Below are 25,868 nucleotides of genomic sequence, written 5' to 3'. Positions count from 1 at the left end.
TAAGCAAGGATTCTTTTAACATTAAAAGATTGCAATTTGGGGGATGTGAAAATTACAATCCCGCTTAGAAATAAATGTCATTACAGTTTATTGTAAGCTAAAAGCAAAACCAGAAGCAAATAACATAGAATGATATTTCCAAATTTTTCTAAAGAAAAAATTCAACAAATTATAGGGAGTCTTTTATGTAACCAAATATAAAATCATAATACTCTAGTGCTTCACTTAGGAAAACTTTAAAGAACTTTCTAAAGGTGGGTGGGCAACTGTTATTACCTTCCTTTTAAACAGAGAATAAAAACTTCAGTGCTTAACCTTTCCAGAACTGGAGCCTTGGACCATAGAGCAGAAAGGCACAGTCTCCTACTATAAAAAAAATACATTTTTCTCTGGCAAAAAAAAAAGCTTGCAGATGTATTTTGAGGGTTTAACTATGACAGAGATAAAGGCCAAAGTATGCAAAAACCCCATATTCTTACATATTCTAAAATGTAAAATAATTCTGATATTCACAGAGTTTTGCAGAATCTGATTTATACAAGTGCTAAGTCATAAAACATGTCTGTAACTAAATAGCTGGCAAACTTGCAGGATTTGGGATGGCAAAGGGGACTTATCTAGTTACTAGAGCACTGGGATTTGTAAAATGGAACAATAAAACACTTGACATTCATGAAATTTTCCTTTTCTAAACAGTAGTGCAAACAGTAATTGTATATTGTGTGAACTACACCATTGATGCTGTTAAGGACATGTGGTAATCACCAGCAATTTTTTCTTCCTGTAAGAAGCATTAATTTATTAAATTTACTAGTTTGTTTTGTTGAATAGAGTTTTGTGATGGTATAACTATAATTACCTTTCATTGAATACACATAGAAAAGGTTTTTAACATCCTGTTTCATTTAGAAACTATAAAACAAATTTCTCTGTCTTACGGAGGAGACAGAGGATTCTCAGCTGCTATCTAAATCTGCAGTTCCTCCGATCTTCTGGGTTTAATAACGTACTGAACGGAGATCCTTGGGTGAAGCGTTTCATGCAGCCGAAGCTAGGCAAACTCACCAAGACACCTGCTACAAGTCAAAAGTGATGTCTTTCTACCCTTGCTTCTCCCCCCCTTCTCCCACCACTGGAACAGGGAAGGGTCGGGAATTCTGTCAGTGGGAAAAGTGACTTTTCTTCATGATAACTCTTTTTCATGGAAAAGGCCACCTTCTGAACATTTTGCTGTTTTCCAGATAGATTTATCAGTATTTTAGCTGTGTCCTTGGGACACTCATCTTCTGCAAGGGCCAAGCAGTGGAGGGGGAACAGAGACCAGAAGCCTTGCTGGGGAGACACAAACCACAGCACCCTGCTACAACGAGGTGAAGCTGCAGCTTTGTCATCTGTTGAGTATTAATGGGTGAAAGGCTTCTGATGGTGGCAGTGAGAAATGGGAGGGATTTCCTATTGATTTCTCACTTTCTCAAAATTAAACAGCAGTTGCCATTACAGTAAGCAAGAAGCTGAAAACTGCTAGGTGAGAGAAAAAGAATTATTTGTGTCTCAGGAATCGCTACATTTCAAAAACTTATTTTTTACTCTTGCATTTAGATCATTTTCAAAACAACTTTTTCTTTGTACGTTTTTTTTACCCTCTTTTTGACAGTATTGCTGAAGTCTGTCAGAGGCAGGAAGCAGTTTATTTTAGTTTTGGTTGTATCTGTTTTTCAAACTCGTGTCCCTCAGTTTCAGAGGATATTCACCCTCATAACTCCAACTGATCTTTAACAGCCATTCTGGGTTCTCTCCACCTCCAAAAACCAGATATTAAAGCCCTTCCCATATGCCGAACGCATATACATAAACACAGGGGAAGAACTTCACAAGGACTGCATGTCCAGTCTCCTGCTGGTGTGAAATGCTGGGAGTAGTGCTGTTCATGCAAACAGATTTGACTGAAGACAGTCCCTGTGAGAGGTGGACAAGGAAGCAAACAGCACTTGCCAAACAGTAGTCCGGCAGTGTGCGTCACTGTTAGAAGGCACCTGTAGCGACCACAGTGATGCACACAAAGCAAGAGAGTCCCTGCACAACAAAACACTGTTTTGTATAGTTTTTTCCATCCTATGTCACCTTGCTTCCTCCCACTCTTCCTCCTTCATTCAGACATCTGAGTGCTGATTTTCTTGTACCGTTCCTGGGTTTTCCCTTTACTGCACCCAACAGTCTCAGCCTCAGTCTCCCTCCCTTGGCTTCCCCCCGTCCTTCATTCTGGTCTATGACTAGGAAGCTCCAAACTGCTCCCATCCTCACCGCTACCCGCTGCTCGCTTCCCAGGCTTCAGCTCTCCCAAACACTCGTTCCCACATCCCTACCCAGCTACTCACACCTCTCTCTTCTTTTTTTCCTCGCAGCCCACCTTCCCTGTATCTCTCCCATGAAACTTTCTTTCTCTTCCCTTCCCTGTGAAACCTGCCGTAACTAGCTCCTTCCCGAGTCTGCCTCTTTTCCCTTGTGGCTTTGGGCCGGACCACTCCTTCCACTCCAACTTGTTTCTAGTTGAAAAGAGCACTGGGAGCAGAGAGATGTTTCAGCCTTTGCTCTGGCCCAGAGCAGCCAGGAACACTCATTATAAAGAAAGTCATTCTTTACTTTGGCCTGAATTGCTCCAAATTGCCAGATTTTTATTTACGGATATAGCAAATTATGGGTTTTCCATTAGTCTTGTTCTTAGGAAGGACTGAACCATTTTGGCTTGAATTGTCAAACGAATAAATTCTGTCAGCTGGCATGGAAGACTTCACTCCTCCTGTAAATAAAAGCAAAGCATCACGTTGCATTACAGGCAATGATACTAGTGCTACAGACGGACATATAAACTGAACTCCCAAACCAGTCAAGAATTTCTTAGGAAAACCACAGAGGGAACATTTTTGGAGAAATACAACCTCTGACTTTCAGGCCAGGAAGCCACTATAAAGAACTATATTAGAAGTATTTGAAAGCACACTGCTTAAGAATAAAAAAACTTGTAAAAAATTGTTATCCTAACTGGGGGGATTTTGGATCTCTGTCACTTGCTGGCACAGGCATTGCCATTTGTAGAGCTTCGTGAGACTGGAAGGAAGCTTACCTACCTTGCTTTGAAAACCAGCTGGGCAGTAGTCCTCAGGCACTTCGTCAGCCCTTCCTCCTGCTCCAGCTTCCCTTTTTCCCTCTACATCACAGGTAGATTTCCAAGGGCCACTAGCTCCTCTTGTTTCTATCCTGAAGCTCATCCACAACTCAGGAGAAGTTTATGAAGCCTTGCATTTAAGATTTATCACCAGAGAATTATTCTGCGTGACTCTGAACCCATGGCATTATTTTCTGTTTAGATTATTAGTCTAAATCCATCTCTGTTTACTGGTTGCTTTTTCAAATATTTATCCTTTTTTTGATTCCTATGCTCTCCATGGCCTGCTATTTTGAACTGTTGAGATGAATAATTGCTAATAGTAAAAAAAGGGAAGTCATCTTTCAGCATATTTTTAGCCACTTGAATCAATCCATTTTAGCTCCGTGACTTTGTGAGTTGCATCTCAAATACTCTCTGCCCCGACTTCCTTCCACAAAGCCTCAGGCAGCTAAATGTCATCAATATATGCTCAGATTTGGATCTCTAAATGTTATATGAGCCACACTACTTCTCCATTCCTGCTGGACACTCCCCAACACTGTTGTCTATCCTCTGTTCAACTGTTCTCAATCCATATTCTCAAAGGCAGCCAGACCTAGCTAGTGGTGTCACACGCTGAAGTGACACCGTACAAGTATTATTCTAAATATGTCTGTAATACCAAACAATATCAAAATTATTAGATATTGATATTATTGTGATAATCTCAGCACTAGTCTAGCACTTTTCTGCACAGCCTGGCTTGGACTGATTTCCAAGGAAAGCTCTGAGAGACTTTTACGCCATAACCTGCAGGATTCCTTCATCTACACTGATGACCATAGTACTTCTGCGATAAAAATAATTGCAGTTTGCTTCACAAACATCTGCACTTGCACCTGTCTGGTTTGTCTGCTGCCATCATTTTACCCTCGTATTATTTCTTCTTCTTCCTCCTCTTGCAGCTCCACCTCCCCTACCACAAAGCAGCAGTACCTATCTGTCCCCTTGTGATCATATGCCTGACATAGGCTTCCTATTTCATAGGATCCCTTTAGGTTGCCCCAAACCTTTCTGCTCTTTCTCCTCCCCACACAAGAGCATTCTTATTGCCCCCACCCCAGCAGCTCCAGAAAACCACCTAAAAGGGGTATGAAGCATCTTCAAGTGTCCGCAGCAGTCTAAAAGACTCTGCAGTCTTACACAAGAAAGTGAACTGTATCTTGGTGTCTGCTGAACTCCGCACAACGCGGCAAAGGTCTGCTTACACCCTGGCTAGAGGTGAGGTGCATAGCACAGGAGGATGCTGCCAGGGCTGAGGGACAGAAAGTGGCAGCAGAGGCAAGAGCATGGACAGATTTCTCCAGCAGCCTGACACAACCCAGCTGACACTGGGGCTCCCTGCAGGGGACGGACCTGAAATCTCACTGGATGAAGAACAGGGCTGGCCACAGAGATTTCACTCCAGGTAAGTGATCTGTGAAAGATCAAGGACAGAAAGATATTGTTAATGACAGCAAATATAACAGAGCATGTGGAGGCTAAGAAAAAACAACAATTACTTCAAAGAAAGGTCTGAGAGTTGTTTGCCAGTACTGTATTTCTGCTTGTCCTTCGGGATGCCTGTTGGGTTGATTGTGGGTCTCTCAGCACCCCTAAGGGCAAGAAGCCAGCCAGAGTGGCTGCCCATAGCAATTTATACTGCTACTTTATAATTTATACTGCATATTTACTTCATACTGTTACTGAAGTATGAAGGATATACAGAAAAAATGCTTTGAAATGCTTGTCTTAGTGCTTCTTACTTTTTCACCGTGCCAGCTTGAGCCCAAGACAAGTCTGGCCATCAGTCAAAGCGCAGGTTACAGACTGCAGATGCTCCCTGTTGGGACCAGAGGTGGCTCTTCGATTTGCCCAGATTTACAGCCCCATTTGCAAGACTCTCCGTGACACCCTGCCACATCCTGCTGCGCCGCTGTGGTCGTGCTCTTCCTCACAGTACGAAAACACGCCCAGAAGGGGAAAGGGCCGAGCCAGCTCTGCTGGCATGTTGCTGCCTTCACAGCAACACTGGGGAAGGTCTTCCAGTATCCCTCAGCTACCACCACATATTTGTTTTGTAATCAGAGCTCCCAGCGCACGGCCTGATGGGCAGTACAGCATCCCAGCTGGCCAGGGTCACAGCCGAGGAGGGGACTTGGCAGCCGATGGGGAGACAGATGACACGCATCAGCGTGCGCACACCCAGACAGGCCACCCAGACCCAGGCAGCCCTTGGCAGTGGGCTCCACTGCCCCCAGGGCTGCTCACGTGGCATGGGCAGAGGTTGGCTACAGCGCCTGGCAGGAACGCTTGCCCCCACAGCAGGCAGTGTCCTGATTCTGGAAGGGGAAACTAAGCTTATTCTTTTAGAATGAATTCTGGCCTCTTACATGGTCTTTAGTGTGCTGATTGTCTCTACTAAGGTGTGGTAACAGGAATATTTTGTAGGTCAAAGTTCTTTTTTCAGATTAAATTGCATTCAGTGGCCTATTTAAAAATAATATTAATAGTAAATTGAAAGTTTGGTTTATAACCAAGCACACATCTTCCCCACCCAACACACCAACATTGCATCCCCCCCCCCAAAAAAAAAGCCCAAATTATCACTTCAGAAAACCACCTGTGTACCTATACACATCCAGGGGCTGAATCCTATTCAGCTCCCAGCTTGGCTAGACTTCCTGCCCTCTAGTTACCCAGCGTTACCAAAAGCCGCCTGACAGTTCTTTCTCTACCTGGCACTACTTGGAAGTTAACAGTTTGGACCCCATTTGCTCACACCGCAATCTTCTTTTTCTTGTTTCTCCTACTTACCAGAAGTGTAAGTAATCACAGGGAAAAAAATAAGAAAGCATATCTCAACTGTTTTATTTATTGCCTTCTGAAAAGAAGTGTTCTTCTTTGTCTCATGGCTCATTAGCTGAGACTAAAACTGTCAGAAAAGTCATCTATTTTGTTCAAGCAAATTGTCTTGTTTTGTAGATCTTTTATTTCTGGCTCAGTTATTCCTGAGTAATTATGAGTACAGTCTAATAAAAGTCATCTTCCTTTTCTCCCAGAAAAAAAAGCATTGCCATAGAGGACTCTTACTTTTTTTAGTCAGAAGAACAAAGCAATCTGAAATCTTCCATTTGAAAAGGATTATATTTGAACATTCTTTCCAATTACTATTCTGGCAAACTATGTTTTTTTTTTCTATTTTCCACCTAGTTAGCTAATTTTGTTTTCTGTGCTTCAGTAATATCAGAGATCCCTTTTCTCTAAATCGATAGAGAATTTAACTTCATTTTGTTCCATTCCTCCCCTTTTTTCTCTTTGATGGTTAAGAGAAATGGTCAGCATCTGTAGTCTTAAAAAATACTTCTATTTCATATGAAAAAGTTTGGGACAATAAATGATCCACTAGTGTTTTTCTCTAGAAATGTGTCTGATTCCCCACCTGCTTTTTTTTATTTAAAATCTATTATGACTTGGCTCATCCATATTCCCCCTCCCCTGCACCATCATAATGTGCAAAATAATCCAGTAACTGAACAGCCCTATGAAAACAGACAACGCACACATCCACAGAAAGAAAATGTCGAAAAGCAAGAAAGCTGCTTTATACAGTAATAATAAACTTTACAGCAATGTAAATCGAAGAGTAATTTAATGTGATATGTCTTTATGCTTCCTAATTCTAATTCAGCAAAGCATTTAAATGCTTCTGCACTTAATTTCTTTGAGGAATCATGGTTCTACTGCATTCCTCTGTTTCAAAGAATGTATTATCAACAATATGCTCTATAGACAAAAATTCAGTTGCATATATTTTAATACACTCATAAAGTTATGACACTCATTTTTCTATTTGCATTGTAATTTTATTAGTACATTGTTTATGGCATGTAAACTATTTCATTTCAATATCTACAATTGCAACATTTTAATTTGTTGAGTTTTGCCTTTTTTTGACATTGCCAATCTGAAATAATGAAGCTGTCTTCATTGGAGTTGGTTCAGCTATTATTTGGAGGAAGAAATCTAGCCCTGTAACTGTAGCATTCTGTGATTTCACGCATATTACTTTTTTTTTTAATATGTATTCTGTTGATAAATCAAGAATCCTTTACCACAATAAAAGAGTAATTATGAACAGATAGCAAACTCTTAATTCCATTCCTTTTACTAATACAAACAAACCTAGTAAAAATAATCTACTGAAAGAGGTGTTGAGTACACCTTGGTTTAAAAAAGAAGAAAACATTTGAAACAAGTGTTGAAAACATTCATAAGCCTGTTTCAATTTTTTTTTTCCCCCAAAAGGAAGACTAAGTTCAATGCTTTATGAAACAAAACTTAAAAAAAGATTGCAAGCCAGTTTAAGCTTTGTTCAGGGGTTAGTTAAATTACATGGGTCAAAAATCACCTGAACTTTGCTCATGTCAAATTACTTCTTTACTTTTTTTTTTTGGTATTTGCTTTGTCTAAATGAACAAAGATGTCAGTATTCTCCCAGAACTAAAGCAAATACAGGGAATATTAATAGTCAGCTAAGAGGTCTTATTCCTTGATGAACATTAGCATTAATATTTAAAAAAAAACAGATCCACCATGTAAAAAAAAAAAAAAGAGGCATTAGAAAACCCCTATTCTATTTCCTGTTGGCTTAACACATAAGACAGTAATCAAGCTTTGCTACCAACTTCATGTGAAAACCTGCCACCTCTGAAGTAATTCAGAGAACTTTGCTGGTGACTTCCGTGGGTCTGGAACTTCACTGCTGGTGCAACAGCTGGTGACGGGGTGGCAGGATACAGGAGTGCCGAGCACAGCAGGAGTTTTTAAGTCTCCTGGCAGACATTAGGAAATCATCTCACAACCATAAAATATGGCCAAATATGCATACTTACTTCATGATTGGCACTCTTAGAGACTATTTCTTGAAGTTATGAATGTATTATCTGGGCTGAGTAGACCTAATTTTGTAATATTGTTTATTTAACTTGCAAAACATGGTAAAATATGTTTTGTATAATATTTATTAATGTGGATGAAGAAAACAGGTTTTGTTGTTTAGTAATAACCCAAGATGAAGAGTAATGCCTATAGAACCAGCAAAACACAAGCTGAAGACAGCAACTGAAGAAGAATACAAGGATCTCGTTAGGTCATGCAGAGAGGGAATTAGAAAAGTAAAAGCCCAGCTAGAGCTCAATCTGGCCACGATCGTAAGGGATAACAAAAATAGGTTCTAAAAATACATCAAAAACAAAAAGAGAGACAAGGAGAATCTCCATCCTTTACTGGATGCGGGGGGGAACATTGTCACGAAGGATGAGGAAAAGGCTGAGGTACTTAATGCCTTCTTTGCCTCAGTCTTTAACAGGTATCCTCAAGGTATTCAGCTCCCTGAGCTGGATGACAGCAATGGAGAGCAAAATAAACTCCCCACAATCCAGGAGGAAGCAGTTAATGACCTGCTATGCCACCTGGACACTCACAAGTCTATGGGGCCTGATGGCATCCACCCAAGGGTGCTGAGGGAGCTGGCAGAGGAGCTTGCCAAGCTGCTCTCCACCATTTATCAACAGTCCTGGTTAACAGGGGAGGTCCTGGACAACTGGAGGCTTGCCAGCGTGACGCCCATCTACAAGAAGGGCCAGAAGGAGGATCCGGGGAACTACAGGCCTATCAGCCTGACCTTGGTGCGGGGGAAGATTATGGAGAGGTTCATCTTGAGGGCGCTCACAGGGCACACGCAGGACAACCAAGGGATCAGGCCCAGCCAGCACGGGTTCATGAGAGGCAGGTCCTGCTTGACCAACCTGATCTCCTTCTATGACCAGGTGACCCGCCTAGTGGATGAGGGAAAGGCTGTGGATGTTGTCTACCTGGACTTCAGTAAAGCCTTCGACACTGTCTCCCACAGTATTCTCCAGGAGAAGTTGCCAAATCGTGGCTTAGACAGGTGCACTCTTCGCTGGGTAAAAAACTGGCTGGATGGCCGAGCCCAGAGAGTCGTGGTGAATGGAGTTAAATCCAGTTGGCGGCCGGTCACAAGCGGAGTCCCACAAGGCTCGGTTTTGGGACCAGTCTTGTTTAAGATATTTATCCATGATCTGGATGAGGGGGTCAAGTGCACCCTCAGCAAGTTTGCAGATGACACCAAGTTGGGCGGGAGTGTTGATCTGCTCGAGGGTCGGAAGGCTCTGCAGAGGGATCTGGACAGGCTGGATCGATGGGCCCAGGCCAGTTGTATGGGGTTCAACAAGGCCAAGTGCCGGGTCCTGCACTTTGGCCACAACAACCCCATGCAACGCTACAGGCTTGGGGACGAGTGGCTGGAAAGCTCCCCCGCAGAAAAGGACCTGGGGGTGTTGGTCGACAGCCGGCTGAATGTGAGCCAGCAGTGTGCCCAGGTGGCCAAGAAGGCCAACGGCATCCTGGCCTGTATCAGAAACAGTGTGGCCAGCAGGAGTAGGGAGGTGATCGTGCCCCTGTACTCGGCGCTGGTGAGGCCGCACCTCGAATCCTGTGTTCAGTTTTGGGCCCCTCACTACAAGAAGGACATTGAGGTGCTGGAGCATGTCCAGAGAAGGGCAATGAAGCTGGTGAGGGGTCTGGAGCACAAGTCTTATGAGGAGCGGCTGAGGGAACTGGGATTGTTCAGTCTGGAGAAGAGGAGGCTGAGGGGAGACCTTATCGCTCTCTACAATTACCTGAACGGAGGTTGCAGAGAGGTGGGTGTTGGTCTCTTCCCCCAAGTGACAAGTGACAGGACAAGAGGAAGTGGCCTCAAGTTGCGCCAGGGGAGGTTGAGGCTGGACATTAGGAAAAATTTCTTTACTGAGAGAGTGGTGAGACACTGGAATAAGCTGCCCAGGGAAGTGATGGAGTCACCCTCACTGGAGGTGTTCAAGGAACTTGCGGACAAGGCATTGTGGGACATGGTTTAATGGGCATGGTAGTTGGGCTTGATGATCTTACAGGTCATTTCCAACTGTAGTGATTCTGTGAAACTACTTGTATTCTCTCACAAAGAATTAGAAAATTATTACATCCTTTTCCACCCTTTAAATTCCCAACCAACGTATGTCTAAAAATATTTACATTTCAATCTTTTATTTTACTTTGGAATTGTGGTGCTTTCCTAAATTTAATTCTATATAATTTAATATTAACCTTTTCCTTTATTCCATTTATTAAACTTCACTTGAAAAACAATGTTACATTATAAAACAAGAAAGGAAATTTATTTTAATCCAGGTAGCCACAGGAGCATAAGAATATATGATTTATGATATCTCCTCAAATGACTGATTTTGCAAAAGCTTGGGTGTTTTTTGGTTTTTTACTAACAAGTTGCTGAGGAATGATTCTTCAGAGGCAAGTGAAATAAAAGCAACCTATAATGGTTTGAGTCCTTAGCCAGATACCAAAATTACCACACTTACTTGAAAAAGTCTCATTTTTCTTAAAATAGTGTGCTCAGTTTTAGTGAGAGGGTTATCATTTGCTGAGATACTGTAGAAAGTCCACAATGGTCACATACAAATAGGTAAGTCGTCTTTACTGTTCTACACATCCATATAAAATATATAATGGGAAGATACAACTAAAAAACATAAAATCATGTTTGAGTGTGCTATTAAAACAGATCTATTGTTAAAATTTCTTTTAAAAATCATGACGTTTAACACTCATAAAGTGTGATAGACAAGCAGATTTTATGATTAAGAGGTGATTCTGGACACCTCATCATTGCTTTTCTGAAAATAAAAACTTTAGTAATTCAACTATTTTCTGTAGTGAATAACCATTTTAAAATAACTTTTTATTAACTCAGAAGAACTGCCACTTATTCGGCCTATGGATTAATTGCTCAAGCAGCTAGAAGAAAAATTTGCAAGGCACCATGACAAAGGGCAACATGAAATTCTACCAAATATCTACACCAGGCACATGACTGGACCCTGTGAAAGAGCCATTGCTGAAAAAGCGTAAGTTTTTGTTTTGGCACAAGAGCAGACTATGGAAAAAAAAAAATCCCTTGTTCCAAAATTGTGATAGCCCTCTGTCTAACTTCCAGCTATCTGTCGAAGCTAAAGTCCTTATGTGTAAAAATGCAGAGAGAGGTCCCATTTTGCAAAAGGAACAGCAGTGGGAGAACCCCCACTTTATTTCATCCCTGTCACCCAGAGGTAAAGCACAAGGAATGTCACTGAAGCTGACATTCATTAGCAAGTACTTCCCAAAACTGTGAACTGACCTTGGGTGGCCCATGCCTTCAGTGCCTCTGCAATGAAACTGGAGGGCTATACATTGTTCACATATTGCCTGTCATTTTCATAACTGAAGCATTACGCTGCCCAGGGATTTTCTGTTTGCTATCTCTAGGCTGCTGGCTGCTCTATCCATTCAGCTCAGCCTCCTTACTGGAACACTAAAAATCAGCCCAAGTCGGTATCTGTAGAGAAGGGAATAGAAATAAATACCTGTTTTCTATGCATGTCTAGCGGGTAGGGAAGCACAAAAGAAAATGTTACTTGGTTCTGTTTCCTTACAAAACGTGTGTTTCAGTGAAGATGCTGTATGTTTCTTTGCGAGTGTTTCTCTGGTGCCCTTGAGACATCTCCAAGGCAGACACAGGGGAAGTAGTGGTGCTGATGCGTGTGAATCAACCCTTCAAGACGTGTAATGATTTCATAGTCAGGAAGAGCCAGGCTGGCAATGTTGAGGCCCAGCATCCGCGAGACCACCTCTCGGAAGTCTGCCAGCTGCAAGAGCAAACAGAAAGGAATTACTAATAAATTAAATACCAAGCAAAGGAGATGCCTGGAAAAACATACACATATATGCATACATACAAAAAAAAGCATTTGTATTAGCAGTGCAAAATATAGGAATTTCTGCTGTTGCTCAATACAGAGAGCTGAAGGGGATGGAAACAGCCTTTGGGGGCGTACCTCAAATAACAAAACACAAAGAGCTGAGGTGCTAAGGATCTTGAACACAAAACACAGTTTCAATTGTTCTTAGTATCTTTCATAGGCATATCTTCCCTGCTGACTTAACAGCGAAAACTGAGGAAAAGATGGGAAGAGGAGTTGTACTTGACCTAGATGACTGCAAACTATACAGACAACTACAAACTCTGGTGGGCACATCCCACAGCACAGACTAAGCTGCTGGTCCTGACCTCAAGCTCCTGACCACTGCCTGCCACCGCTCCCCTTCACCCTGCACTTTCTTGTGGAAACCACAGCAGAAAGGAGGAAGTTAGAAGAAAGGTGGACGTTTGGCACGTCCTTTGCTCTGACTTTGACTTGGAATCAGGATGCAGCCAAAATTCAAGATGCAGCCTAGGAAATGCTCTTTCTTCTTCTGTGTGTAGCTGCTGAAAATACATCATAGGAAGGGTATTTGGCAAAATAATTAAAGAAACCAGCTTTCTCTCTGCAGTTCCAAATGGACAGACATCCACAAGTAATTGTCACCACTAGTGACCCTGCCAGCAACTAGATTAAAAACTTAAGATGAGATAAACATGAATGCTGATTTACTCTTCTCAGCTCACAATATGGATCATTGTAAGTCAAACTTCAATACCTCTTCAATGGACTATGCATTACACAGCCCAAATGACCAATGCCTTAATACCCCCTATCATCAACACACAATTAAAAAAGGAGAACGTTCCTATTTGAGGAAATACGCTTGCCTTGCTGTCTATTTGAACATCAAGATCCCCATTCCCAAGCATGACAGACACTCAAAATGTCGCAGAAACATCAAAACCATCAAGAAGCCAGGCTCATACTCTGGTGTGGCAGCATCCTCATTTCACCGATCATGCTGACAGCTAATGGTAGGGAGGAGATAAACACACTCCTGAAACGGAGATAAAAGCTCTCCTGAAATACATGTCCATCCCCAAGAATATTGTGCAGAACTCTAAAGCGGTTATAACATCTGTAAGGCAAGATGCAAAAAACCCTGAAAACAAGGCCTCTGTTCCAAGACTTTGCCAAAGACAATTTGGTTTATCCTGGTACAAACCCTAAGGAGCTGCCATAAGTTGAGAAAAACAAATATGGAAACCAAGACAGTATAGGGCAGAAGGATTCAATCCCAGCTATCTGTCTTACCAAGGCAGTGCCATGTCTTCAATGAAACATTGGAACAATGTAACACCAAAAACCCCTAAATTCCTGTATATTCTTTTCAACACCAAGCCGGCAGGTCACTGCTGTGGGGCTTCAGCAGTGTGCTAGGCAAGTACAATTTAGCAAAAGCTAAAGATTTTTTTAAACATCTGGATCACAGACAGAATGAGCAGGCAGCAGAGCTGGAATTTGTTTCCATACAGACTTTATATTAAAAGATCAAGGCAGCCCTCTGCAAAGATCCAGTCTTCAGGTGAATTAAACCCCCACAAGACATTTTTACAGGAAAACCCAACTGATCCCCCAGACATTAAGGTCTGCACTCTGCACCAAATTTCTTGCTCTCATATCTTTGCTGTTACAAGCTGTTCAACTTAACTATGACAACTGTGAGTAAACCAAATTGCAGTACAACCATGTATCAAATGCAATCAAATTAAATTTGCTACACTGACACAGATTATTGATCCAGCAGAATTTTGCCAGAAGGAATAGATACAAATTAAAATGTATACACAATCATTTTGCACTTTATTTCTGATGGGAAAAGCAGGTCATAGCTATACTGAATGGACAATAAATATGTTAAGAATTCAAAAACTTTCATCAGCAAATAACCTAAACTGGAAAGCACACAGAGCCCTTAAAGAAATCCTTTAAGACATTCACTTACGTGAATTTTAAATTGAGGGGTTTTTTTCCACTTTAATGGAATAACACTTAGACGAAAACAACTTTTCTGACTATTATATTGTGGCATATGAAGTACAGTGCAGACAAAGCTGTAGTTCAGTGAAAATGCAGAAAAAGGGTTGACTATGAAGAGAAATTCTCCACAAAAACTGACAAAGAGAACCATCATTCTTGGATGCAAAAACGCCCTGCCAGGGGACATCAGTCTGAATTTTTAAAACTCCAAACAAAAGCACTCCAAACATGCTGGATGTGGATACAGCGCTGTAAGCACATCATGAACAACTTTTTAAAGTCTTGCACTATAACATATAAGACCTAGAAGAAATTAGATGAGAAATGTATTTCAGCTTTAAAAAACAATGCAACAGAGGTATTAAGAACACAACAGTTCTGCTGAAATACTACAAGCTAATAAGAAGTACCATCTAACTCTCTATTTAAGGCTTTCTTCAATAGCAGTTAATATTTCTAAGATAGTCACAATTTGCAGTAAAGGAGAGGAATAATAAAAGACAAACATCATTGAAGACTCAGAGCCAAAGGTTTCCTATAGCAGTAAGCACTCATGATAAATTTTCTTTGCACCTGCCATCCAGTGAGTAAAATTAGCTGAAGCAAAAAAGAGGAAATTAATGCAATTTAGAACATTAACCCAAGATATTAGGAGGAGGGAGCAGAAGTAAAAAACAGACACTACATTTTGTTTTCACCCTGTACCTACAGAAAAGTGGAAGGGGTCTTATTCCAATAGAAAGAAAACAAAGAAAAAAAAAAAAAGGAAACTAAGACTGGAAAAAATCCTTATAACAAAACCACCAAAAACTCAACCAAAACATTGACATTTATATTCTTACTCCAAGTACTACTGCAAATAAGGACTTGAGTTAAATTGATACAAAAATAAAATATATTCAGATTTTAATCTGTAGTTGACTGCAGTGGTCACATACTGGTGTTATCAGTCCCTGTGAACATCCTTTTGTCATCAGTCATTATGCATACCATTTATCTAGTCCTATTAAAACAAATGTCAGCTATGTTGATATTTATTTCTGTTCAGAAATATGCAATAATGATATATGAAGTCAGGAACATTTTCTGTTCACTCCACAGACAGAAAATCTAGTATGGATATCTGTAAACTTACACTTTCTCTTGTAAAAATTCAATATAACCAACAAATTCCCCACTATATATGCATTCTAGTAATCTCTACTTTTTTTTTTTTCCACATATAGCTTCACCTCTCTGTGGTTTTTACTCTGCAGTATGATCTAATAATGCTTTGAACACCATATTTTTAATGGTTTTATACGTCTACCCAAGAATACACACGCTTTGCTGTTATTCGCTACAGTCAGAGCTGACTGTTAATCCTAAAGCAGGTTGGCAGTGTTATTACACCCTGCTCACAGGGCTTCACTTCTAACAGTTCAGATGCTTTGATTCTGTGCATTCTCTTAAAAAAAAAAAAAAAAAAAAAAAAGAAGAAAAAAGAAAAAAAAAAAGGAATAAAACACAGAAATGCCAAAGCTAAATTTTCCTCTTAAACTGAGTAGGAATTACTAGTCTAAAGAGCAAAGAACCACCAGAAACACTGTGTTAAATCCCAATTATGAGTTAATTTTAAATTATTTCAATCCAATCTTAATTTCTGACTTCACTTGGGTATGTTCTGCCTTTCTTTATGATCACAAGACAAATCAATGTCTTAACCAGTTGGCAGTAGCTCAGTTCTGCATACTTTTAATTTTGACAGCATGGAAAATAGCCACGCAATATTATGATGTTATTTAACGTTACCTATAGTGGTAGCCATGGAAAGCAGAGTATACCTGAAAAAAACATGCAAGTGTATGTACAAGTGGTCAACCTGGCCACATCAACAACTCCACCAGGTAACAGCAATTTCAGTTTCTAGTAGTTTTCTTAACATGCATACACACACAGATGACATGGCTGTGTTTATATTCAGATTAAATAAATACTTCTCTGAGCATGTGTGTATGTAACATCTGCATTCCCTACCTTTTACAGAGAGTGAGAGAAGTCTGGTTTTGTTTAGCTTTCTTGAGAAGGAAGAATGAGCGAGACCAAAGCAGGTGAAGAACTACACAGGGTTGGGATAAGGAAGGAATTCTCCTTGGGTAATGGTTTGGGAGAAGTCAGGGAAAAACCTCATGTGTTAATTACTGAGAATTTAGAACAAATTCTCTGATTTAGCAATAGTAGCTTCATTTTAAGGACAGATTTTAGCCAAGTAAAACTGTTAAAATACAGGAGAGTATGCTATGAATATTACTGACAATTCTCATATTCTCAAAACGCCATTACTACTGCACAAGTACCATGGCATCAGTTTGCAAACAGCTTTGCTCCCAGTTTAGCAGTATAGTTCCACCTGCAAGTGTTTGAAACATTCCCGTGATGCAGATGATTGTGGATGCTGGTGAATTATAAGTTGACATTTTTCTTTCACTAACCCAGAAAGCTTCAGAACTAGTGCTATGCTGTGCTTGAGCATTCTGCACTTTGTAGCCCACTTACCTCACTTTTCCCATGTTCTTCAAATTTGGCCCAAGAACACTGCAACAGTATTCCAGTGGCTTGAAACACCTTGGGTTCAGACAGTAAAAATTCAACATTTGTGTGTTTTTAGCAAATACTCAGTGTATGACTCCACGGAATAATTTCCTGAATATAATTCATACCTTCTTCTGCATGTAGGATGCTTTGTTTCCTCATGAGACATATGAAGAAATTAAATTTTCCTGCCAAACTTCTAACCTTCATTATAAAACAAAACAGTACTAAAGCTTTCCAGGAAGAAAGATCCTCAGGTTGTTGGTTTTTTCTCCATGTGAGCAAAACAATATTTTTCTAGACTCATTTTTTGAAATAGCATTCTTAAATTTCATCAAGAGTCACTGCTAAGGCCAACATAAAGTGTAAAAAATTTAGCTGGAAAAACTAACAAAGTTCTAAGCAGTTGGAATAAGGAATTTAAAATTACACATTGTTTACTTTAAAGAAGTATCCCATTGACTTTCAACAATTATGCCATCTATAATGCTACAAAATACAATATGCAGGGCAATTACATACATACTTCACAATTTTTTGAAATTGGAATGGAACACATCTACTAATGTGTTGCCCACAAACTCCCCAAGGTGAGTTACCACAAAAATTTTGCTTACCTAAACTTTAACAAAGTTATACGTCACAAATCAATCCAAAATAGTTTCATTCAATATTGAAGTCTGGTTTGTTTGGATTGTTGGCTTTTTTTTTTCCCCCAATTTTCTGACTTTTTCCAATATTCTTTGAATTTATGGCTTATACACAGTAACACATAAGTAAGCTTTATACCTGAGATGTATGGAAAAAAACATACCTTAAAAAGATACTAGGATTTTAAAGCATTTTTACACTTCTCCAAAAGGTTATGTATTATTTTGCAATGAACAAAGAAAACAATGCCTGTATTTATTATTCACTCTCTTACATGTATAACTTGAAGAATAGCTTTGCCTCTCAGAATCACAACTGCCACGCTAGCTCACAAGTGTGAGATAACACTTCCTGGTTTAATAATGTTCACAAATGTTTTCAGCACAGCTGGACAGATGTTCCACCTATACCACATTCTTATATTATAAGTGACAGCTAGCACTTGCCAAATGCCTATACACCTACCTGTCTCTCTCTTTTTGCTAATTCTGCAAGGGTTGTTTTAAGCACCTTCATCTCACTGGTAACTGCTTCTAACATATTTTTTGCTTTTTCTTTATCTTCAGTAGCTTTATGCTCCTTTAAAAGAAGTTCTGATTTGACAGAGGTAAGTTGTTTCTCAGCCCTTTCTTTCATTCTTTCCAATTTGCCTTGAGACTTATTGAGTTCTTCTATTGTTCTGTTCTGCTCCAAAGTTTTGATCTGCAGTAACAAAGTAATGTTACATTTGTCACACTTTTTCATCTAACACAAACAAATAATAAAGATAATCAGGAGTAATCGTGAGTAAGCACTTGTGGTTTCTTCTGGCTTTCTGGTGAAATCACACGTATGCATGTACTGAAAAGTTATTAAAGCAGACTGGCTACTTTCAACTCAATTAGCAAAAAGACTTTTGTTTCAAAAGGCAGTTAATTCTCTACAGGTTTTGTGAAGAGAGGTAAGGGGACAGACAAAAACCCACTGTGAAAGTTCACTCTCTGCTAGCCCCTGGAAAAACAGTATGAAAAACAGTTGCCAAATGTTTTGCTGGCAAAAATCCTTCAGTTGGAACATGCACCTACTTATCTATTTCGCTTCATCAGCCACAAGACACAAACTCACATAAAATCAATCTCCCTTTCTTCCAGCAGTGGCAAGCTACCAATGACTGCAAACTACTTGTTTTCACCTGAGTTAAAGCAGGTAATTTATTACTGCTGCAATGTAACAAAATGCAGGAACAATGAAAATTTAGCATCTTGCCTGTTTTATGTGGAAAAAACCCTTTTTTCCCCCCATGCCTAGCAGAATAGATCTTCTGCAAGCAATGGATGGGAAAATACAAGACTACAGCTGTATTGACAGGAAAGAAAGGGATGCATATATCTTATTTTTCTTACGCTAGCCTGAAAATTTACATTGTGCTTTACAGATGCTACTTAGTATATCAAGACAAATTGCAAAATATCCAAAACATTGTAATATTATATTTGTTTTCCCCACTTAGACAGATTTGAGCGGTTCTCCATGAACACATTTATTGTAAATGAACTTCAGCTCTATCCAACTGGAACAGAAAAATGGATAGAAGCACAAATGTAACCTTTTAACTCACCTTAAGCTCATTGGTTTCAGACAGCTTGGCTTTGAGATCAGCATTTGTTTCCCTTGCCAGATAAAGCTGCTTCTGTAACCTCTCTATCATCTTATGTAACTTTCTGACAGAGAGATTGGCCTCATCCCTCTCCACAGCTAAGGCGGTCCTTACTTGCTTCTCTTCTTCCAGCTGGGTTATTTTCTGCCGCAGAAGGTTCACGTACAGCTCTTTGCTTTCAAGTTTTTCTTTCTGAGTCTTCAACTAGTTTTCCAAACACAAGGATATTTGACAAAATATATGTGAAAGACAAGAGTACTACACAGATTGTTTTGCAAATTTGATCCCCATGTTGCATATTTAGCCTGAACTCCTATTCCTCTCTTGAAGACCCTGTAAAGCAGCATAAACATATATACACACTAACCTGATACCTCTTATATTACCAATTCATTGTGCTTCTCCATCCCTGAATTTGTGCCCTACCTTTTAGAATGAATTTACATATAGACTGCATCCTATTTGAACATAAATACTTGTGCATCATTCATAACATCTGAAATTGTCTGAAATATAAGACACTAGTCAAATGCAAGAGGCAAGAGAGATTCATTAAGGAGACAGTGGTTTCAGTGGTGGTAGTTTAAGATATTTCCATCTTTAATCAGTTAATTAAGGCTAGTGTGCAAGAAGGAGAACCAACATACAGAAATAAGAAAGCTTTCATCCACTGCTCCAATACAAGGTCCAGCAGCTTAGTTTTGTAATTTTGGTGCTACCTGTTTTCAGTTTACCAGAATTGAGCTGCCAGGCTTTACTCTGGAACATCTGAGGAATATTAACGTACATACTATACTCCCTGCTAGAGAGGCAGTTGCTTCCAGAAAAAAATACAGTGTTGTTTTAAACCTTAAACAGACCTAATTCTAAGCTCTAAACCATTCTGATAAGCCTAAAATCAGAAGATTTCTCTCTGTCATAACAGGATGACGGAGGGTGTCTGACCAATTTTGAACAGATTTGCTCCTAAAGGAGCACAGCTCTTGTTGGAAATGTTGAAATTCTTGGTGAAGTACAACTGACATCCTACTAGTTTCTAGAGAAGTTTGTGTAAGATGCCCCCCTTCCCAGAAGATCCTTTTAGATTTAAATATCGACAGTAGTTGTTTACAGAAGTATATTATAAATGTGTATTAAAATAGACATATATACACTTATAAATATGCATAACTTTATACACTTATTTAAGAAGTTGTGAAAAGCAGTATCACATATTTAACCGACTGGTGGTTTTAGTTGTTTTAACATGCAGTCTGTTTGCACAGTTTGCAAACATTTACTGTCTTCTTTTTATGTAACGGACATCTCTGAAATTCCTTGTACATATATGAAGCTCCAATCGGCTGCCTCTGGCAAGCCACTACAGAAATATAGCCGTAACAATGTTTATCTTTGAAACAAACAGTAACAGTACGTCTTTTTTGCCTACCTTCCTTTTTAGGCTATATGCCATAGTCTTGTTTTCAATGACTGCATCACCTTCCAGTTTCACTAACTGCTCTATCCGGGCTAGAATTGCATCCACGTTCATATCAAATCCAACCTCTGCTGCTAGGCTACCCAGCTTCATCTTCTCATTAAGTTTCTCCAGAAGTTTCAGATACTAAGATAAGATGTGGAAAAGTGGGTAAAAGAATAATAAAACTTCATTAAAAGTACTGAAGTACAATTTAAAAGCAATTTCCCCTACACTGGCAACCAACTATACATAGCCAAGTCTACTATCCACAAGAAATAACGTCCTGAAAGGGTATGTTTGTAGTACACGTTCCTGACACAATTGCAGATTCTCCATTTGTCCTTTTTTAGTCAACATTAATTTTGTTCATAAATCCCTGGACCTACTGTATTTATCTTCTTAGCAAGACCAGATTGTTTTTTGCTCCCCTGCAGTAAGAAGAGCACTAGCTATGTGTGTCTGCTTCTGACTCCAGTTCCCATCTGTGGCTCTGCTGCTTTACACAACCATGCATTGGTAGGGAGAAGTTAGAAAGGACAGCTATATCCCAACTAATTGCAAGTGCTGTGATTGCCCACTACCATGAGCTCTAAAACAGATAAAACAGTTACCAGGGATGCCGTGGGTGAGATCCAATGTAGTCTGAGGAGGTGCAGAAATGTCAACACAGTCAGTCTTTTGCCCTTCTTTGGAAAGGCAAGTTTTAGAGATAACAGTTATTGGTTTACAAATTACTTTAAAGATTATTTTAATTGCATCTCCATCTGGTTTACTGATGTGAACACATACAGCTATCAAATATTATTTAATCTGGTTTTTCCTTCTTTTGTCCTGTCTCAATTAGCCTCTCTCACAAAACGCAAAGCTCTCCTTCACACTAAGAACTATGGAAGTATGTTTGCCTTTGTTTTCTCTTACTTCTGCTGCAGGTCATAATCTTTGCAAAGAAACATCAAAAAAAAAACCAAACCCAAAAAACAAAACAACAAACCAGTTCCATAACTGTTGCTTGAGCCCAAGATGATAAAACATAGCAAGAATCTCTTTTTGTTTCATGATGCTTCTGGTTCAAAAAGTTAAAAACAGCAGCAGCAAGCAGCACTGAAGTTGCTCATTAACAGAAAAAAAAAAAAATCACAACAAGAATCACCTTATTGCAGCAAAATCTAGAGAGAAATTAAGAAACTAGGGTCACATGTTCTTCACAGAGAAAGCAGAGGGGAAGGAACAGCTCCATTTTCTGGTTTGCTCCCAATGTGGTGGGTGCTTCATTCATAAAAGTTACTGTATCATAAACTAATGCAAAACAGACAGCACCAAATTGTTGATTATTTGCAAATTCAACTTTCTAAGCATTGATCTTGGCCTGGTAACATGCTAAAACTGTCTTTCTTAGCTGTATTGGATGGGTGGTTTAGCTTTCCAGGTAGTATGTCATTTTTCAAACTCTTAGTATGCGGATGTGTTATAGACTAACAGTGTGTTCATTCATACAATTAATTAAAAAATCCTGGTAGCCTTGATGGTCTAAGGATATAAAATAATCAAGGACTGCAAGATCTGGAGAGACTGCAGACCAGATGATATATTAAAGAAAGATGGAGACATCAGAGAAAGCTTTGAGATCAGAGAATCCTTGGAAGACTTCTGATGTATTTACATAGACTTTAAATGGACTTTGAACTCACAAGCTTAGCTACTTTTTCCAACTAAAATTGTTAGTCAAAGAAAAGATATTACTACTCCCTACATGATGCCTGACTTTGCTAATATGCATTATTTGCAGTACTCTGAGTAATACTTCAGCTGATCAATGCAATACAATCAGCTGTATGTCTGTCTTTAGTGACTTATGCAAAAGAAAATAACGCATGTAACTACTTTTTGTTTCTCAAGCTTCAAACCATCTTGCATCACATCTACAGACAGTAATTCCTCTTCCAAGTGTTTCAGTTGATCCTGGAAAGTCTCAGAACATTTTTCAGCTTTCCTGCACCTCTCCAAAGCTTCTTGGTACAATCTGGTCTGATTTTCCAAAGCTTCAGTCAAGTTAGCTATTTGGGTTTCAAGCTGAGGTACCATCTAGGGAGCAAGCAAACCAACAAAACATATGGCGTTAGGTGGGTGTGGAAATGTTAGAAAGATATGAAAGATGCATCCTCAAATTATTAAAAAGAGGGTTAAATATCTATCTTTAAAATACATACATTTAAAAAGACAAAAAGAGAAAAATCTGCTGTAACCATCAGGAGAAAATGGCAGAAGCGGTGGCATGTGAGACACCCAAAAGTGAACAGCAGAAACTGTATTTAACATGAGTCAACTGACTAAAAGGGGCTAATATTTATAAAAAATTAGTACAAATTAATTTAGACACAAACTTTCCAAAGATGTTAGCAAATCAGCAATAGCTGGCAGTCAACTAAAATTCTTTAAAATAAGCCAATAAAATCGCTAGTCTATCGAGATGCTGAGTAGACAAAACAGGTAAGAGTGATTTAGAAAATACATGCAGCATGTAGGTGAGAATGTAGATATGGATAATTAAGTCTCAGAGGAGTGCTTCCCAATTGTTAACTGTTAAAAAGTGTTTAACTAAAAGATTTTGCTAGCTAAAAAAAAAAAAAAAAAAAAAAAAAAATCTGTAATCTAGCCAAAGCCCAAGGCTAAAAGGATAAAATCTCGTAACAAGAAACTAGACTAACAATTCTGAAAACACTTCTAGCTCTACACTGTTAACTTTGCAACACCTACATATAATGTAATGGATTTTAAGTTGTAAACTACTTATAAATTATATACTTGAAAGCATCTCATTACACTACTGCCAAATACTGAAAGATAGTTCTATCCAAAAAGTTGCTTTCTTTCTTCTTTCCCTCTTCTCCTCTTCTTACTGTCATATAACTATTTGGTTATATAATTAATTACGTTGCATTTGTAACTCAGTGTTCAGACACTCATCTCCAAGCAGTCTCTTCATTTTAAGCATCTGCTTGCCTCGTGTTAATAAAATGAACAATAAGCACACAAAACTCCCATTAATTTTAATGGCACAGAAAGGTTTCCAACTTAGATGGTAATTAAATACAAACAATAGTTTGCACCCAACCTGCCTAAAAAACACTGAGAAATTACTGCTGCTTGTACAGTGGTAGAAAACACTAACCAATAATAAAACTGCAAGAACCCCCACACACATTTTATGCTTTTCTGCATCACACGTCACTCAGCAGGAAAAAAAAAAACAACTTGCAGTAGCTTGTGCCCACAGAGATGTGCTGCTGCTGGAGAACCCAGAGCCCCTTTACCAGGCTGCACAGCAGCTCTTCGTGCAGCCCAGCCGTGTGGGACTTTTACAGGCTGCAAAGGTCCATAAGCATGAGAAGGTGAGGGATCATACCACAGAAGGTGAGACCACAAAACCATCAAGCTGTCAGTTTATCTTCCAGAGTACCCTGGCGTAATCTTCATCTTTGGCTTAGGGACAATCAACAACTTAGGGGTTTCCTCAAACAGAGTTGCACCATTATTACCCACCCATGCCTGTATCCAATGACTTATGAAGGCTGCATTTTTGGTCCTGCAGTTCTGATCTCCACAATTTCCTGTGCCAACGACCTGTGCAGCTTGATCAGCCAGCCTGAAAAAAACTGCTTCCTGCTTTTTGTTTTAATGTGGCTACTAGATAATTTCAAATTAAAACCTTTCATTTGTGTTACAAGAAGTTGCAAATACTCATTTCCAGAGGTAGCTCCTACCTTGGAGACAGCAGGGTTCATCCCTGCTGCAACTAAATAATCCTCAGTAAAATCTTCCTGAATTTTATTTTTCTCTTGTGCTAAGAAAATGGCATGCGCAAGCACCAGGCTCAGCCCAGAACAGAAAGCAGACTACAACTATGCAGTTGGTAGAGCATTCCCCTCAACAGCCCAAAAGTCACAGAGACAAGCACATGATGGACTCAGGATGAGTACAATAAAGCAGCATGTAGGGTGAAGTTACAAGGTCCTTCACAACATAGTAGCATTTTTTTTTCCTCTTTTCCAATATAACAACTAAATATCTTCTTAGTATTATCTTGACAGTCAGTAAGTTATACTGTTCTGGTTTGGTAAGGTGTTATCTTAGACTTCCACTGTTTTATATGTACCCATATATGCACACACACATGTGCACCTAGTACAAATTTTTTTTAAGATCCCTACCAGCTAAAAAGCCTTAGAGCTGCCACATCTATCATGGTACTTAAAACTTATATTTTGCTTTACTGCATTACACTCACCATCCCAAGCTGAAAAGTTCTTGTGTGTTGAGTCTTTCCTTGCATGGAAGCCTCTAGACACTCTTATGGCCCTTCCTGGCACTTTTTGAAGGCCCTTTTTTTGAATTAAATTATTGTAACTGTGTGTACTACTCAGAATGCAACAGCCATGGATTTATACAGTGGCATAATTATGGTTTTCATTTTCTTCTCAATTTTTTTCCCTAATGATTTCTCACATTCTAGTTGGTTGGGGTTTTCTCAGTCAGCCCTAAGTCAGTACATATATTACTCTGCTTTTATCAATGTTTAATTTAATTTCCCAAATTATTTTCCACTCAATTCTTTTGTTTGGAAGGATAAAGTGGATAAAACCCTAAAACTAAATATACATTTATGACATTGCCATAAAAATCATTAAGAAACAAGAACAACAGGAGATTTTAATGGGAGCAGTAGTAGATCCTAATCAATTCTGGCATTTAAGAGCCTGTATATCAATATGCAATGACAAAAACTGATAAAATTAAGACAACCTACAATCAGATCAGCTGTTCCTATATCAGGCTAGATGGGTAGATAGTCAAGAGAAACGGTTTTGGCCATATGAATTTAATTTGCTGCAACAGATCTGCAACAAAACTTGTCAAACAAAAAGGACCTGAACCCAGAGACCTCGTAACCAGGGCTGAGTTCTATGTGAACTGACAACATTTGCTTGCCTTGGACTCCAGGTGCCCATGAACTTCTCGGTACATTACAAATAATAAATGACAAAAACATCTAAGAGCTGTCCAAACATGTTCAGATGATATACATCTTACTATAACTGCTGAAAAGATGATTAGGACACTGATTCAAAGCAGTTTCTTAATCCTGCAATAGAATACCTATGACTGGACATTATCAGAGTATATGCTGATTTTTTTTGCATTAAATTACAATTTTTGCTAATGTTAATGTTAAGGGCTAGTATACAGACTATGACTAACTCAGATGCCCATCAGATACCAACATCACCAGAATTAGGAGACATAATCTTCAAGATTATTTCAGATTTCACAGAAAATCTGACTATAGCAGTTGCAGTGAATAATTTTCTTACAGGCCTTTTAAAATTTAAACTTTTCACAGCTCTGTTTGACAGCTGCATGTGCAGAGGTAAGCCAGACATAGCTGACCAGGCTTGGATGTAAAGGTGAACATCTGCCGATTCATCTAGTGTATACAATCCTATACATAAC

General features: G+C 39.2%; 1 protein-coding gene across 2 annotated transcripts in view; it reads right to left on the bottom strand.

Annotated features, from left to right (window-relative positions):
* Window positions 1-11,745: 11,745 nt before the first annotated feature.
* LOC104250304 (damage-control phosphatase ARMT1) overlaps window positions 11,746-25,868 on the bottom strand; it is a 62,399-nt gene continuing 48,276 nt past the window's right edge. For both annotated transcript variants that reach the window (XM_059835425.1, XM_059835427.1), the window contains 5 exons: window positions 22,242-22,442; window positions 20,331-20,504; window positions 18,863-19,105; window positions 17,731-17,967; window positions 11,746-11,946 (listed from right to left, as the gene is read on the bottom strand). In XM_059835425.1, coding sequence (XP_059691408.1) covers window positions 11,746-11,946; window positions 17,731-17,967; window positions 18,863-19,105; window positions 20,331-20,504; window positions 22,242-22,442 — 1,056 coding nt within the window. The remainder of the gene's footprint in view (window positions 11,947-17,730; window positions 17,968-18,862; window positions 19,106-20,330; window positions 20,505-22,241; window positions 22,443-25,868) is intronic.

The sequence above is a fragment of the Gavia stellata genome, chromosome 2 (assembly GCF_030936135.1).
Source record: "Gavia stellata isolate bGavSte3 chromosome 2, bGavSte3.hap2, whole genome shotgun sequence".
Classification (NCBI taxonomy): Eukaryota; Metazoa; Chordata; class Aves; order Gaviiformes; family Gaviidae; genus Gavia; species Gavia stellata.
This window is presented reverse-complemented; position numbering and strand designations above follow the sequence as displayed.